The sequence below is a fragment of the Dermacentor variabilis genome, chromosome 4 (assembly GCF_050947875.1).
Source record: "Dermacentor variabilis isolate Ectoservices chromosome 4, ASM5094787v1, whole genome shotgun sequence".
Classification (NCBI taxonomy): Eukaryota; Metazoa; Arthropoda; class Arachnida; order Ixodida; family Ixodidae; genus Dermacentor; species Dermacentor variabilis.
Window position 1 is genome coordinate 136,497,239 of NC_134571.1, and position 16,355 is coordinate 136,513,593.

Here is a 16,355-nt window from a genome sequence, read left to right on the forward strand (position 1 = left end):
TACGCGCCAAGTGCGCGGCGAACATTTGTGTTATTTGTTCAGAGAGCTTAGCTAGCGCGTTATTGAACATTTCGTTCATATGAGCCGTCTGTCTTGTAAAGCGTTCCTCGAGGCTCTTCTCGATGTTGTCTACACGGTTCTGTAGTTTCTCATAACGGCCGCATCCCTGTTTGCTGTCGGGTCTTGCGGGATCTAGTGCGATCCTTTTCGCGGTAACTGGATGATCATCGCGTTCATCCGCCGTCCCCCTCGAGCTGCCCTCGTTGTCCGTGTCCATCCCGGCCGGCCCAGGCCGTGATGGAGTCGGTGATCGCGGCGCCGAGGACGGCGGCATCGTCGTTTGACGTTTCGATGGTTGCTGCGGTTTTGGAGCCTCGCCTTTCAATTTGATATTCTCCTCTCTAAGGAGCGCATTTTCGCGTTTAAGCTCGGCAATTATTGATTCTAATGGCTCTAAACGTTGTTTTAGGACTCGCTCTATCGCTCGCTCGAGCTCGTTCCCACCGCCGCCGCCGACGGCGGGCCCGCCAGAGCGGCCCGCCGAAGCGCCTCCGCCGCCGGGAGAAGCGGCGACAGCCGCCCAGCTCACCTGTTGCCCAGTGTTCCTGTGACCTTGCTGCTGCCACGGCTGCTGCTGCTGACTTTGTTGGTTGATGTGGCCCACAGCTGCGGTGCCCGGACCGCCGCCACCGCGCGTCATCGACGTGCTTCTCGGCCTCTGTGCTCGGTTGCGAGAGCGGGATCGAGATCGGGATTTTCCCGCACCACCCTTCCCGCCGCGGCTAGTCGAGCGTCCTCTTCGGTTGTCGGTGACTAAATGACGGTCTATCTTTGGAAAATTGAGGTAGTAGCCGGCGTTGCAATTACAGTCGCTGCTGCTGTTGTAACCGCTGCCGTACGCTGTGGCTGCTTCTTCCTCTTCTTGTCTTTTTCGCTCTAGTTGGCGACGCTTGACTATGTATGGGGTCTTGTATCTCGCCTTGCACCTGCGGTCTCCCGTGAAGTGTCCCTTGCCGCACAGTCGACACTGCGGCTCGCATTGATGGTCAGGCGACGGATTGTTGCGTCCGCATCCTCGGCAAATCTTGTCGTTGGGATTGGGGCACACGTCGGCGCGGTGTCCCAGCCTTCCGCACTCGTAGCACACGTCAATCTGCTTCCTGTAGAGGGAGCATCTGACGAGCATAGGTCCGTAATATACGTATCTCGGTACGTGGAATCCGTCGAACAAAACGATTATGTTGTCCGTTTTGCTCATGCGCTTCGCGTGCAGCACTCCGGGGTTGCGCTGCGTCACTAGATTAGCGATGATGTCTGCCGGGCTCTCGCTCTTGGAAATGTTCCTAATCAGGCCCTTGGAAGTGTTCTCCGGGGCGGCTTGATAGGTATTCGCCTCAAACTCGCGGTCTCCGATACAAAGCTTGCTAATGGCTCCGTAGCGTTTGGCTCTGTCTTCAGACGGCGTGCTGAGCACCACCACGTTCTGTTTAACGTTGAGGCAGATGCTATCTTCCCCCGCCGCTTCTCTGCCTACACCCGCCGCGTTACGTAGGCAGCAGTAAATGCGATCCGTCCCGTAATCGCGCACGTTGAAGCCGCCTCGGGGGCGTACGACGATTTTGTAATCATCCGGCGGTAACTCATGCATTCGGCTTGCCATGGCAACCTGCTGCACGTGACGGGCGTACTTCCTTTTGTACTGCGCTGTGGTGACTCCCGTAGTCGATGTGGCTACCGTCCGTCGCTGCATGTGCACATGCTGGTTATGCGCCGACTCGGTCGCACCGTCGGCCTGTTTCTTCCTCTTGACATCGCACCACCCCGCTCCCTCGCCGAAATCTTCCGGCCTAATATCTGTTCCTTCTACCTGGACAACTTCCATTTAACGTCAGGAAAGGCCTGGCACTTTGCACGGTAGGCTTGGCACGCCCCGCCGCCGCGGCGGCCGGGAAATAGTGGCCTACGTGGAGATAGGCTTAGCTTGTCCCGCCTGCGTGGCGGGACAAAAGGCGCTGCTTATCGGCCAGAAGATGGGCCCACCTGGCGAAACTTGATGTCGGGGGAGTCCTGAAGAGTCCGCCGATCCCTGGTAAGAAGAAGTACCACGAGAAGCTCGATAATCCGCCAAAAACATAGGAAAATAGAGGAGCCGACACGAAGCACGCCTGCACTCCGTGGTCTTCTTCTTCTTCCCTCGGAAGCTTACGAAAAGGGTTGTGCTTAAATTGAGGACGACGCAACGATCTATGGAAAGGAGAAATGATGCGTGTACCGTTAAGAGATAAGAAAAGAGCAGATTGGGTGAGGGAACAAACTCGAGTTAATGACATCTTAGTTGACATTAAGAAAAAGAAATGGGGGGCATGCAATTACGAGGGAAGATAACCTGTGGTCATTAAGAGTTACAGACTGGATTCCAAGAGAATGGAAGCATGGCAGGGGGCGGCAGGAAGTTAGGTGGGCGGATGACATTAAGAAGTTTGCAGGGACAACATGGTCACAATTAGCACATGACCGGGGTAGTTGGAGAAGTATGGGAGAGGCTTTTGCCCTGCAGTGGGCGTAACCAGGCTGATGATGATGATGAGAGTAAACAAGAGTTTGTTCTTTTTAACTGTGATGCATATATATCGATTGCAGTCGTGGGGAGCAATTGGTTGCAAAACATAGGCAAGTTCACGACCAACAAAAACGATGATTTTGCTGCATGCACCATTTGTTGTAAACATGATAACTTCGTACCCTGACAGTCTGATTGGTTTCTACAAGTTGGGCTCACAAATGACGATGAGTGGAAACAGACTGGTGTACACAAACTGACGAAAATCTGAAAGACGTGATGATTTTGGGCCTCTGGCGTTCCATTGGATGACGGACGCTGCCTTGACTTCTTTTCGGAAGGATGGGGTACGGGTAGCAACATTTAGGGATTCAAGCATTGGGTTCAAGGCGTCCAGCACTTTAAGTGCGCTTCTTTAGAGGAATGGCCTACTCTACTGAGCCGCTACCTTGCTAAGGAACCTCAGAAGGTCGCGTCCCCACCGGAGCCTTCTCCGGCCATGGATGACTCACCTAAAACAGATCGTCAAGTAATCTCGGTGCTACGTTCCCTCATGGAAGCCATCCTAGCGATGTTAGTGGACATGGGGACAACGTCTGTTCGAATATGCAGAAGATAAAACTAATGACCAATCGCCTTTCAAGGGAACAAGAGTTCAGGATTGCCAGTCAGCCTATGGAGTTGGTGAAGGAGTACGTTTATTTAGGTCAATCACTCACAGGGGTCCCTGATCAAGAGAATGAAATTTACAGAAGAATATAAATTGGTTGGAGCGCACGCGGCAGACAATGCCAGATCCTGACTGGAAGCTTACCATCACCTTTGAAAAAAAAAAGGTGTACAATCAATGCATTCTACCGGCGCTAACACATGGTACAGCAACATGGAGGTTGACAAAGAAGGTTGAGGACAACTTAGGGACCACGCAAAAAGCGATAAAATAAATATGTTAGGCGTAACATTAATAAACAGGAAGAGAGCGGTATGGATCAGAAAGCAAACAGCGATAGCCGATACTCTAATTGACATTAAGAGGAAAAAATGGAGCTGGGCAGGCTATATAATCAGTAGGACGGGGAACTGGTGGACCATTAGAGTTGCAGAACGGGTGTCAAGAAAAGGGAAGCGCAGTCGAGGACAGCAGAAAACTAGGTGGCATCATGAAATTAGGAAATTCGCAGGCGCAAGTTGGAATAACTTGGCGCACGACAGATGTAATTGGAGATCGCTGGGCGAGGCCTTCGTCCTGCAGTTGACATAAAAATAGGCTCATAATGAATTTTAAGTCTTGGCTAACGCATTCCCTATCTGTGCCTCGAATGGATGATTTCTGTGCTTACCGTTCCCGCTTATCGTTCACGAAGCATGGAAACAGCTGTAATTACCGACACCTTGCTAGCTGTCTTAAAGGGACACTAAACGAAAACAGAAAGTGAAGTTAGAATGAACGATTACGTTTCTAGCTGTGATGAGTAATTCACCATACGTCGCGAGGACAGAGCTATTGTAAGTGAGATGACGACGAAAATTGAAATATCGCAGTGGCGCTACCTATGTTGAAAATGTGGTACCTCTCATGTGACGTCAGCACTGACTGATTCACAGGAGGCGCCATAGACGGAGGTCACGGGGGTATTACGTGAACTCGTCCATTTTGGCGCAGGCGGACTGCAGGCGGCAATCTTCCGCAAAACGAAGTCATATATTGGCCTACAAAAACAAAAAACGACGACAGACGTTTAGACGATCAATATGTCGGTGTAACTCAGCTGGCTAATTTTCAAAACAATGTCGCAAATGCATTTACGTCCGCGTGTAATGCGCCAAGCTTTCAGTACCGATACGTTCCTCTGGCTCCGCATTCTCTCCCCTGTATATATATATATATATATATATATATATATATATATATATATGTATGATCCATTGAGAACATGCGATTGATATGTGTACACACGAGATTATTGGATATGTGGCCTGTGTATCGTATAAGAAAATTAAATTATGTGGTTTTACGTGCCAAAACCACGATCTCATTATGAGGCACGCCGTTGTGGGGGAATCCGTATTAATTTTGACGCTCTAGGGTTCTTTTTAAATCTAAGTACATGCATGTTTTTGCATTTAGGCCCTTCGAACTGCAGCCGCCGTGGCCGGGATTTCATTCCGCGGCCTCGTGCTTAGCCGCGCAACACCAAAGCCACTAAGCAACCACGGCGGGTTATATGTCACTTGAGATTTCTTCACATTCTTTGCTGATTGTAGCTTGGTGTAGTTTTTACGAATATCTTCACTCGACGCATCGGAATAGCCGACAGTGATACCTGCGAAGACTGCGACAGCGAGGAAACCACCGAAAATGTATAGCAGAGGCGGAACTCCGTTATAAGTTACAGTCACCACAGGGTATAAATTTTCTGACAAAAAAGTAATTAGACATGCGAGAATATGTATAAAACTGCCAATTTATGGAAAAGAAAATCTCAAAAAGGTCCAACTACAAAGCTTCGTAACGCCTGACTTGCAGATGCTACGAGCAAATCGACAACATTAAGCAGAAATCTGCTTATAAAATGTGAAGCTGGCGATCTCGGTGCGTACCTCCACGTTTTCGACGAGCGGAAACGTCCTCGCAGCGAGAGCGACGTCATCCGGTCCCGCTGTGGCCCCCTGTTGGCCGTTGCCCACGACGGCAGCGTACAGCACGAGGTGCGTGAAATTCCTCGAGGTAGAATATGCCCCTCGCATAGGCGAGCCGTTCAGCTGCAAAAAAACTTCCAGCACCGAGTCGGAGTCGATACGCTGCACCTGCGCAGTGACAGGTAATTGGTGGAGACAAAGCCAAAGACATTCACATCGGCTGCATTGAACGTTTCCCTAAAGGACAATCAGGCTCCGAAATTTATGTAAGTTGTTTGAAGAGCGTTGTGACAAGTTAGAGAGCTTTAGATTAGGAGATGCAAACGGCTTGCGTATGCAAGAAATAGGGGTCACGGTACTGCGCATGCACAGACTCCTACGTCTAGGTCTGCGCATGCGCAGTACCGTCGCCCCTAGTTCTTGCGTACGCAAGCCGCTTGCGTCCCCTATCCGAAAACTCTCCAATGATAGGATCCGTGAGGTTGGGCGGGTGCATGCTCATGACTGTAGGCTGAAGAACACTTGCTGGCACTACCTATACCGTGGACGCTGCGGCCGGTTTATGAATTGTAGAAACTCTGGGAAAGACGTTTCTTTGAGTTTTCGCGTAACGGAATCATGTTTTCTCGTATAGTCAAATTACAATCTGAGAGCTATCATGTCTGTAGGTTTTGTATAAGTCGTAGTTTACGATTTTTCCACGTAGTTCAGCTTGAGAAATTCAATTAGTTCAGTAAATACCTACGTCACATGAAGGGCCTGGGTATGTGTGGTGCGAAAATATATTTTGCAGAAGTGACGCCTGCCGCCGGACGCGCGACGCCGGTTCTTCTTCGACACGGGCTCCTTAACGCTATAGCGTTAAAACGCTGCGTTAATCGAACACCAATTTTCCGACTAAGTGCCATAAATGCATATGTTGTTAGAAGGGACCACCCTCTCGGTGCGGTCAGTTGAAAGTTGTTGATACTCGGCCGATATATAGAAATAAAATTTTCTAAAATTTTGCCAACGCAGTTACGCAGGTGCATTGTGGTGAAGTTCCAGAGTGGTGAAGGTGTAATGTCCAGAATTCCTGAGTATGCCCATGCTACAAGGCACGATAGTTTTTTACAGTGGAGCTGTTAGAACCTCGCTGGGTTTCTCTTTACGTCCGCAGCTTCGCCTAGTTGAGGGAGAGGGCTCAGAGAGAGGGAAAGCTGACTATAGAAATAGCATCGCGCAGAATAGCCGTGCGCACGCGAGCGAGAAACCCGCACTGGATTCGTGCCTTCATCAGGGGGTCAGGGGAGGGAGGAGGGGCGTTCTTCTCTGGCGGCTGCTAGGGTGCCTCCATGTCCTCCTCGCCCACCGCTCCATACAGAGTGGAGACTACCGCGGCGTCTACTACAGCGTTGGCCATGCGAGTCGCGGACGCCGTAGCAGACGTCTTTGGCGGACGCCGTAGGGACGGAAGTCTGGCACTACATTACTGGCCTTCCCCCAGCTTCACCGGTCTCTGGTATTTGCGATAGCAGAGCCCCGTATAATTTTTGCTTTTTTTACAGTGAAGCTGTTAGAACCTCGCTGGGTTTCTCTTGACGTTCGCAGCTTCGCCGAGTGAGAGTGAAAGCAGAGTATAAAAACAGCACCGCGCAGCATAGCGACGCGGCGACGGTGAGCGGAGCCTTGCGGAGGAGAAGGAGCGCCGTGGTGGAGACACAGGTGGTGTGACATCACTGCTGTCCCACAAAAACCCGCGCACTGGCTTTGGCGGATTTCAAGAAGCTACCAGGTATACGGTGTCGGAGCTAGCATGCATCAGAGCTAAGGCGCGGTGGTTGCGGCCGCGTCGCGTCGGTGCAGCGTCTCGCACACGACACCGACGCATATGGCGTCTCAACAAATCGCTTCTGTTGCGGCGGGCGTCTCAAGTGTCGCGCCGTCCCAACCGAAAGTCTCCAGAGGAAGACGGCATGGATTTTTCTGAAGCCGTAACATCCCCCCAGCTCCGCTGGTCTGTGGTGTTTGCGATAGCACAGCCACGCATATCGCAAAAGACATGCGCATGTTTGTTATGTTGTCCAAGAAGTAAAATCTGATAATAAAATCGATGACTTAAAGAATGAGCCACCCATTGCTACATTCTAGGAAGTAAAAATAGAAAATAGAATATTTGAGGGCCACTCCTGAAAAAACCGAAACCAAATCTTGAATTCTGTGTTTTGGCCATTTGGTGGGAGACTGTGGAACTCAGTCTTACATGGCGATACAAATAAAGCACCACGCAACACGGTATCGAACCACTGCCAGCGTGATGCGAAACGGTAGGTGTGAGCCATTGAACCAGTAGGCCACGGTTTCTTTTTTTTGCCGGCTGTGATATTATACACAAACATTACACAAAAATCAAAACATGTCAACAAGGATTTTGCTAGCACGACATATTCAAATTTTTTCAATGCTGCCAATTTATTTAGCATGTCAATCCTTGTTGGCTGTTCAGGAAGTGCCGGATGGACCTCTCTGAGCCGTAGTACAACTTCAATGAAGTTATCGCGTGTAGGTCGCATATTGACATCAGAATTGTTGAATTGCGTTCGAGCTTTCCACAAACTGTGGAGGTCCAGGAGCATTATAGCGTCATACGGAAAACCCTCTGTTTCTACCGGTAAGAATCTTGTTCCATATAGATCTAAAGGTAACTCGTGAACGTCCCTTGTAGCACATCCCAGAGAAAGACGGGATCCCAGCAAGCTAAAAACGCATGCTCTATCGTTTAAAACGCGTCAGCAGTGATACGTTCGGATTTTTACAGATACCTCATGAATTTGCACGACTGTGTTTTAAAAATCGTTTTTGGAAACAGTGTTACGCCATGTGTAGAGGAGATAGGCATCAATCGAAAGCCGAGTCTTCGGACTACATACGCTGTAGCGACTATTATGATAGCAGCCGCAGTTTTATCACAGCTATCGTTGTTGTCTCGAAAATCGAGTACAAATTTTTGTCGTTTCCATTAGAGGCTGGATGGATGGATCTTATGAGCGTCCCCTTTGGAACGGGGTGGTGGGTTGCGCCACCAAGCTCTGGCTATTATACTTTTTATTACACCTAGGTTAAAAAAGAAAAAAAAAGAGAAAAGGAACTACTATGAACTACCACAACCAAATTTTCTGACCCCCTATTGCGAACTTTGCTTTTGTACGTCTCCGTTTTTTGTCGTTTCTCTACTTTTCTTCCACCAATCGCTTTTTACTATTCTCTATTGCGGACATTTTTACTTGTCCCATGCTCCCGCTGAACCCAAGGGCTTCAAGGAGGCCAGTGGTGCCTAAATCGACCGCTGGGCAGACGCCTTCACATTCTAATAAAACATGCTCCATCGTTTCCCTAGCTTTACCGCAGGAAGCACATGCTTCTTCTTTCTTCTTATATCTCGCTTTATAGGTGCGTGTTCTAAGGCATCCCGATCTCGCTTCGAAAAGTAATGAGCGTCCCTTGAGTTATCATAAATTGTTTCTTTCCTGATTTCGTTTTTTCCTTTTAATTACTCATGGCAGGTTTGCTTTCCATTGCCGCCACCCATGAGATTATTTCAGCCTCTCTGACTTTCCGCTTGACGTTCGTTGTTGCTGTGTTGCCCGCCCTACAGGTCGCATACTTGCTGGTAAGCATCCTAGTTCTTTTCCTCCACTATGAATCAATGTTTTTCCTGTACAGATACCTCAACACTCTCTCAGGCCATTTACTTTCTTCAATATTTTTCAGTCGTCCTTCATAATCAATTTTACTGTGAGCTTCCCTCACTTCAAAACTAGTCCAGCCAATGTCACCCTGCACATCTTCATTTGTAGTCTTCCCGTGAGCGCCCAATGCGAGGCGTCCTACTGACCTTTGTTTGCCATTGAGTCCTGATTGTAACCCTGATTTAAAGCAAACAAGCGCATTTCCAAAAGTAAGTCCTAAAAGCATTACACTTTTCCACATACCCCGGAGTACCTCGTACCTATTGTATCCCCATAGCCCTCTGTGCTTCCTTATGGCTGCATTTCTCCTCCCCTTTACTGTTATTGTTTATTCCTGTGTTTCCATATATCTATTGCCTTCGTTTATCCATATGCGAAGGTATTTATATTCTCTTACACGAGCTATTTCCTGGCCCTGTATTGCCACTGTATGTTCACAGTTTTCACTGAATACCATAACACCTGATTTTCTAACACTAAATTTCAAACCTAAATTGTCGCCTTCCTGTCCACAGATATTAGCCAGACGTTGCAAATCACTTCGCTTGTTAGCTAGCAACACAATGTCGTCCGCATAATATAAACCTGGAAGCTGCTGCTCTACTACTGTACCCGCCTGTTTGTGTGAGAGATAAACCTCAGATTACTAGAGTCACTGGAAAAAATTTCAGAGTACCGCATTCGTTTTCCCCGTGCCGCCGACGCATTCATGTCCAACCGTACCATGTGACCTCTGGGGTGCCATACACTTTCCAAGCGCCGGGCGGGCCGGCTGAGTTAGAGCGCAGGCAGCGCAGGTTCCCTACGTTTTGTGTGTGTGTGTGTGTGCGTGTGTGTGTGTGTGTGTGTGTGTTCTGATTGTCGCGCTCGCATTTGACTGCAAGGAAATCATGCCTGGCTGCTGCGCCTTCGGATGCAGCAACCGAACTGAGTCTAGAAAGACTTTTTTTTCTAGATTCCGACCGGGAAAATGACCGAGAGCGTCGTTCTGCGTGATTACACAGAATCGGCCGGGAGAACTTCAAGCCTACAAAAAACACCCGCGTGTGCGAGGTATCAGTACAGCTTGCTTGTTCTTTTCGGCACTGTTTTAGAAGTTATTTAAGCAAGTGCACGCGGTGTTAGCGATGCTACGAAAATAGGAGTTCATTGCAGGGATCGTTCGCGTCTTGCACGCTTGACGCGGGTACACGTGTACGCCTTTTTTTGCTCAACACACGCAGTTATTCTCCGTGCACGTGAGCGCGCTCTCGCCTCGAGCCACTCGACCCATGTGGCACTTGTTTTTCGCAGATCGTGACGATCGCAGTCAATAAAAACATGGTAAATTCGAGGCCCATGGTACTTCCTTTTTTTCCACATATCCTTTGCTCATTTATACATACGCATTTCGAGCTTGGAACCAATGGCCAGGTGATATTCACAACACATGCTTCAAATTTTGAGCTTGTAAGCCGAGCACATGCAATGAGCTGAAGTCAGCATACATATTATGTTTTATGTTGAAATGCTACGGTGCATACCCAAATAATGTTGTGGTTGATGCATAACAAGAAATACAAAACAACAGAACACACAGTAGCTTTAGTTTCACTCTGTCACTATGCATGTTACATAAGCCGCTCTAAAAGCACAAGAATTTTATACATCGCCTATGTAACTTGGAAAAAGAAAGTGCTGCGTCACCAGCGGGCGTTCCTGCTTTCTTTTTTTACACAGGCAGAAAATCTTGGCAGTCTAAGAAAACAGTCATAAATAAGTTGAGAAAAGTAGCCGCTCATAGGGGGGGAGGGGGGGGTAGCGCACTAAACAGCCGCGTTCATAAATCGCAATGTACCAAACTCTCGCTGATTATCAGTGTACAGAAGTACATATACGTTGCTGTAATCACGCACATGGCTCATATTGGCCTTCCACAAGATTTAGTGCGCAAAATGGTCATTGAAGTTGGTTTTTACGCCTGCTGTGCACAGATCGTCTTACGATGACGGCCAAACACCGGTGCGCACACGGCAGTCACAGTGTGTCGTGCGTATACGGCGGACAAAGTCGTCCTGCAGAATCGAGAACGCGCAGTATCCGTTTACAAACTAAATTATATGTATCCGATCTAGCTAGAGAAATTATACAATGAACGTACGTGCCTGTGACACTGTCACGTGTTAGTTTGGTCCTGCTTGGAAACATTCAATAGAAGCTGACGGCGGTCCGCGATGTTCATGCCCAAAAGCACAAGCTTGCCTCATTCCGGCTCGAAGTGACGAAATTTTTCCTTCGTAGCTCACTCCGCGGACGGGGGAAAAAAAATAACGCGTGCATAAGCTCCCGATAGCAACACTAAGCTGCTGCCCACAATCGTAGCACAGTTCCAGCTGTAAACACCATCGGCGTGCAAAACAATTACCGGCTGTATTACTTCGCACAACATAACATTTTATTTTCGTTCTTAGCAACCATTATCTCCGGGCACAAAGTATTTGTACTTCAGTAAACACTCAACCCGATGTGTCAGCGAATATCAAGCTCTTCCAACACGGCGGCCTTCCCGCGACGCAGTCGGCTTGGAAGGTATATATGGCGGTGGCCGCTCAGTGTTGCCAGCCAAATCCTGACCTTTGCGGTACTCTGACATTTTTTCCAGTGACTCTACATATTACTTCCTTCTAGCGCCCTCTCCATCCTCACCAAGTACATCATAAACAGCAGTGGGGATAAAGCGGCGAGGGCTTGGATTGGCGCCACGGATTGGCGCCCTCTCGTCAGTGACCTCACGGCCAGGACGCCGCTTGCTCAGGCTCACTCAGCTGCCGTGCTCGCTCGTTCCTTTCGTGTATGCTTGGGGTATGGGTGGCTCGAGCCGTACTTATTGAAGGATATGTCGGCTTCTTTCTGCTGCCATTCCTGAATCACGGTGCCTTCTCCAAAAGCGCGTGAGTCGAGAAAATTTGCAACTTGGATATCGCAAGCTATGTAGCGTTGAACGGGTCTACTGGTTTTGCAATGCATCTATGCGCCGTGTCTGTCCATAAATGTTGCGCAACAAGAATGTCTGCAAATTCTACACGCGAAGTTGTGTATGATGGTTTGTTAAGCATTTAGCATTCTCTTAGTATTTAGCTATGAGATACATTGCATTATACATGAAAGAAAAATCTTGCTATTTGGTGTCAACATGTTATCCGTGTTAGAAAGACACTGCCCAGCGAAGCTGTCATCCTGATTGGTATTACTCTGGTGAGCTGTTCCAGTCAGATATGGCCGCTTTATTAATGCGTAAAAGAAAGCTTTACGCACGCATTTCGTATGAAAAAGATTGCTGCTACTTTGACCACTCTCCGAAACAGGTCCCCATAAAACGAATTGCTCATGGCTGCTAACACAACGGCGCGTCATGTAGAGTATTTACATAGTTAATTCGCAAGTACCATAGTAGCAATCACCTGAAAGAAAAGTTTCGTCTTTAAGATTGATAGCCAATCAACTGCAAGCGATGAAATGTTTCATGGTGGCCCTAAGTGGCCTTTATTGACAATATGGCACACCCGTCACGCAACGGTAGCAACCGACTGTCGTTATGGCGAGGCACGCATTGTTCGCGAAACCCATCAATTCACTACAACTTCGCATTAAAACCATGAAGCAGTTTTTTACAGCGCCAATTGCGATCGCTAAAATATACTCGAGGTGTTAAGGAAAATTCAAGCACCTTCTGCCTTACCATGTCTCGATCCAGCGTTGTTTAATTATACAAACGGAGAACTATTCGCTTCGTCAGTACATAAAAGAACCTCGCAAACAAACCTTCATAGGGAAGACACCACAAGCCTTACATATTTCACTTGATTTTTGACTCTTCACCGGGGAATCATATATCTAATATGTCCTATGCTACTGATGAATGACGCTTCGGCTTGTTTCTGGCTGCAGCCATGCGGTCCAAAAGGCATATTTCACACAAAAATTTGGCCCGAGCAGCCTGTGTCAGTTCGCCAAACAGATTACGGGGCTTCCTTTCTCTTAACGTCGGACAGACTATAGACCCTACCTTTAACTAGAGAAATCAGCGCGCCGGCAGGGCGTAAGGTGCCGGAAGGTTCATGAAAGCAAAAAACTGTCATCCACCCACCTGTAGCACGAAACTATATACAGTCGGACGGATGACAATTTTTCTTTGCATGAATCTTTACTTGGCTCCTCTTTGGACGGCAGCTAGCTGAGCCAACTAATGGTTGAAAAACCAAGAATCTTGCTAGAGAGCTGCATACTCAGCAGCCCTGTACTTACTCGAGGACAAGTTCGCATGACTGCCATTACGGTCTCCTTGGAGAGAATGAGGCCTGTACTGCCCAGACTCTCCACGTTGCCCAGCAGCTGCGTCAGCTTGCTGCGCTCGACCAGCGGCGATGAGCAGTCCGTGGTCGGCTCGTCCTCTTCGAGGATGTGTCTGCAGAGGTCGTGCGGCAGGGCGAGCACCCTGACGTTTGGGAACGTGCGGATGAGCTTGTACACTTTATCCTTGTTGTGCGCAATGCACAACTCTTGCGCGTCTCTAAGCAGCTCGCTCGCAGCGGCGCAGAAAGGCTTGGAGGACTCGAACGACGCACACCCAGCGAAGAGGGCGCGCGATACTCTCACCCTGAGCTGCAGCACTTGCTTCGCGGCCACCAGCGACTCCTGGTTCGTGACCAGCGAGGAACCGCTGTTCTCGAGCTTGCACCCTTCCGGGAGCGGGACGTCCGGTAGCCACGATTCTGCGAGCTTCAGTACGATGTGGTCTTCGGCGAGGAGAAGGTCCCAGGTGTCTCCGTACTTGGCAAGTTGTTCCATGGTATTGCACGCGTACAGAGGACCACCTGGAAGTTGGAAAAACGTCAGCAGCCACACGTCTTGGCGACATCCAACTCAGGCGATTGCACAAAAGACGCCAAATATTTCGACGTTCCAATGTTATTGTAAATTAATTGGTATAGTCAAAAATAACGTACAGCGCGAAGGACAAGGACTGCGATAGACGACATACACAGCGCTGTGTATGTCGTCTATCGCAGTCCTTGTCCTTCGCGCTGTACGCTATTTTTGATCATGAATTACCAACTAGCTCAAGCAACCACCCTAATTGGTATAGGTTCCGTGTATGCATTCCACACAATTTTCACAAATTTCAAGGAAAACACCGTAAATTTGAGCACACTGAACTGCGAACTAGCGCTATCTAGTAAATGTCGCGTACCTTATATAGCTGTTACACCGCTCCCAGCTATGTTGGTACTACGGACACTGAGGAAGCCAGTCGAGGTCGAGGACGGCCATGGAGGTCAACGGTGAAAACAAGGTACATGCATCATTGTTGCGAAGCTTCTATAAAAACCTACATGTCCGCTAATGGTGACTGAACATGAAAATAAGGATATCATGACCCCATTTTATACAGGGCGAAGCCACACGCCGCAAGGCTCCTTCCTTTAAGCATTCTGATGTGTGTAAATCTTCTACTACTTTTAGGTATTCATCTGCACCATTCAGAAAAAGAATTTTGCTTTCGTGCTTCCCATTCCTTTGCGCCACCAGCCTTTCTTCTCTTACTAGCCTCCACAGCATACTAATTGATGATTCCCGCACAGTCTCTCAAAGCAAACGCTTCGAGCAAGTACAGACCCAATGATCGCTGGATGGATACTTTTACATTTTACCAGAGCATGCTCAATGATTCCTTTGCCATTGTGATAAGCCGTGCGCAAAAGTATTTATCTGAAAAATTACCCTTGTAAGTGCCATTTCTCAGGACACCCTCTAATGACTTTATATATTGTCGCGGTACAACGCGGACAGAAGACAGAAGAACAACAGGACAACCCGTTCAAAAACAAACGGAACCGCGGCACGTCTTCTTCGTCCTCTCCGAAATCTCTGCCACCCACTAGACGGAGTCCGTTATTGCCCCCATCGTCATTGTCTTCTAAGTAGAATATACGCATCATTTGTCCCTCCCTAAAAGAGCATCGCCCCGATGCTAAACCAGAAATGTCACTCGCGGAAGTAAGAGTCGCTCGCATAGTTATTCGCTCACATACGGCTTCATGCGGACAACGTGCACAAGTTCAGGACAGTGCGTGCGGCGCCGCGTACAACGGGCACTATCGGGGACGAGCTCGTACGAGACATCACTGAGCCGGCGCAATACAGGATATGGTCCGAAGTATCGTCTTAACAGCTTCTCGGAGAGGCCTCGTTTCCGTATGGGTGTCCAAACCCACACTCTGTCGCTGACGTCATAGATGACCATTCGACGGTTAAGATCATAGCACCCTGAGTCGTAGTCTTGCTGCTGGCAGATCCGCAAGCGTGCTAGCTGCCGAGCGTCTTCTGCGCGTTGCGTAAACACATCGGCGTCCGTATCAGTGTCGTCAAAGTCCTGTGGAAGCATTGCATCCAACATCGTTCGTACATCCCGTCCGCGAACAAGGGTGAACGGAGTCATGCGCGTTGTCTCTTGTTTCTCCGTGTTGTATGCAAAGGTGATATAAGGTAGGATGTCGTCCCAATTTTTCTGTTCAACATGCACGTACATGGAGAGCATGTCTTCAATTGTTTTGTTTAGGCGTTCTGTTAATCCGTTGGTTTGTGGATGGTAGGCGGTTGACTTCTGATGAGACGTTCCACTTAGCAGCAAGACGTGATCTAACAGTGCAGCTGTGAATGCGGTTCCTCGGTCTGTTATTACGACGGTTGGTGCGCCGAGTCGGAACACAACATGCTCAATGAAAAAGCGCGCCACCTCGGCTGCTGTACTTCTTTGGATTGCCTTTGTTTCAGCGTAACATGTGAGATAGTCGGTTGCGACGATAACAAAGCGATTCCCTGCAGTAGAAGTAGGAAGTGGGCCCAATATATTCATTCCGATTTGGTCAAACGGTCTTCGAGGAACCTGGACGGGTTGTAGGAGGCCGGCTGGTTTCGACGGAGGCGACTTGCGCCTCTGGCAGTCGAGGCAAGTGTGAACGTGATGTTTCACGGTGGTGGTAAGTACCGGCCAGTAGTACCTCTGCTGCACTCTGGCCGGCGTTATCGTGTAGCCTAAGTGACCAGAAGTCACCTCGTTGTGACAGGCTTCAAGTACTTCCGTACGAAGAGCTGCAGGAATGACGAGCAGATTGGAGGACCCGGTCGAAGAAAAGTTTCGTTTGTAAAGTACTTTCGCCCGAAAACAAGACGACAACAGTCCTGTTGCGAAAACTCTAGGCGGTTTCGCAGATCTGCCCTCTAAGTAATTGATGAGTTCAAGCAACTCAGGGTCGTCCCGTTGTTGTTGCCGATGGTGTATGTGTCCAGAACACAAAGAAATGCCGAGTCTTCTTCGGGTGGAGCAGACGACTCTATAGGCGATCGAGACAGGCAGTCAGCATCCGTATGTCGTTTCCCCGACTTGT

The 16,355-nt window shown here is 48.8% G+C and overlaps 1 protein-coding gene across 1 annotated transcript in view; it reads right to left on the reverse strand.

Annotated features, from left to right (window-relative positions):
• LOC142577972 (uncharacterized) overlaps positions 1-16,355 on the reverse strand; it is a 40,752-nt gene that overhangs the window by 11,986 nt on the left and 12,411 nt on the right. Inside the window, exons 2-3 of the mRNA XM_075687397.1 lie at positions 13,213-13,781; positions 5,162-5,368 (exon numbers count right to left, since the gene is read on the reverse strand). Of these exons, the coding sequence (XP_075543512.1) occupies positions 5,162-5,368; positions 13,213-13,755 (750 nt within the window). The 5' untranslated portion in view covers positions 13,756-13,781. The remainder of the gene's footprint in view (positions 1-5,161; positions 5,369-13,212; positions 13,782-16,355) is intronic.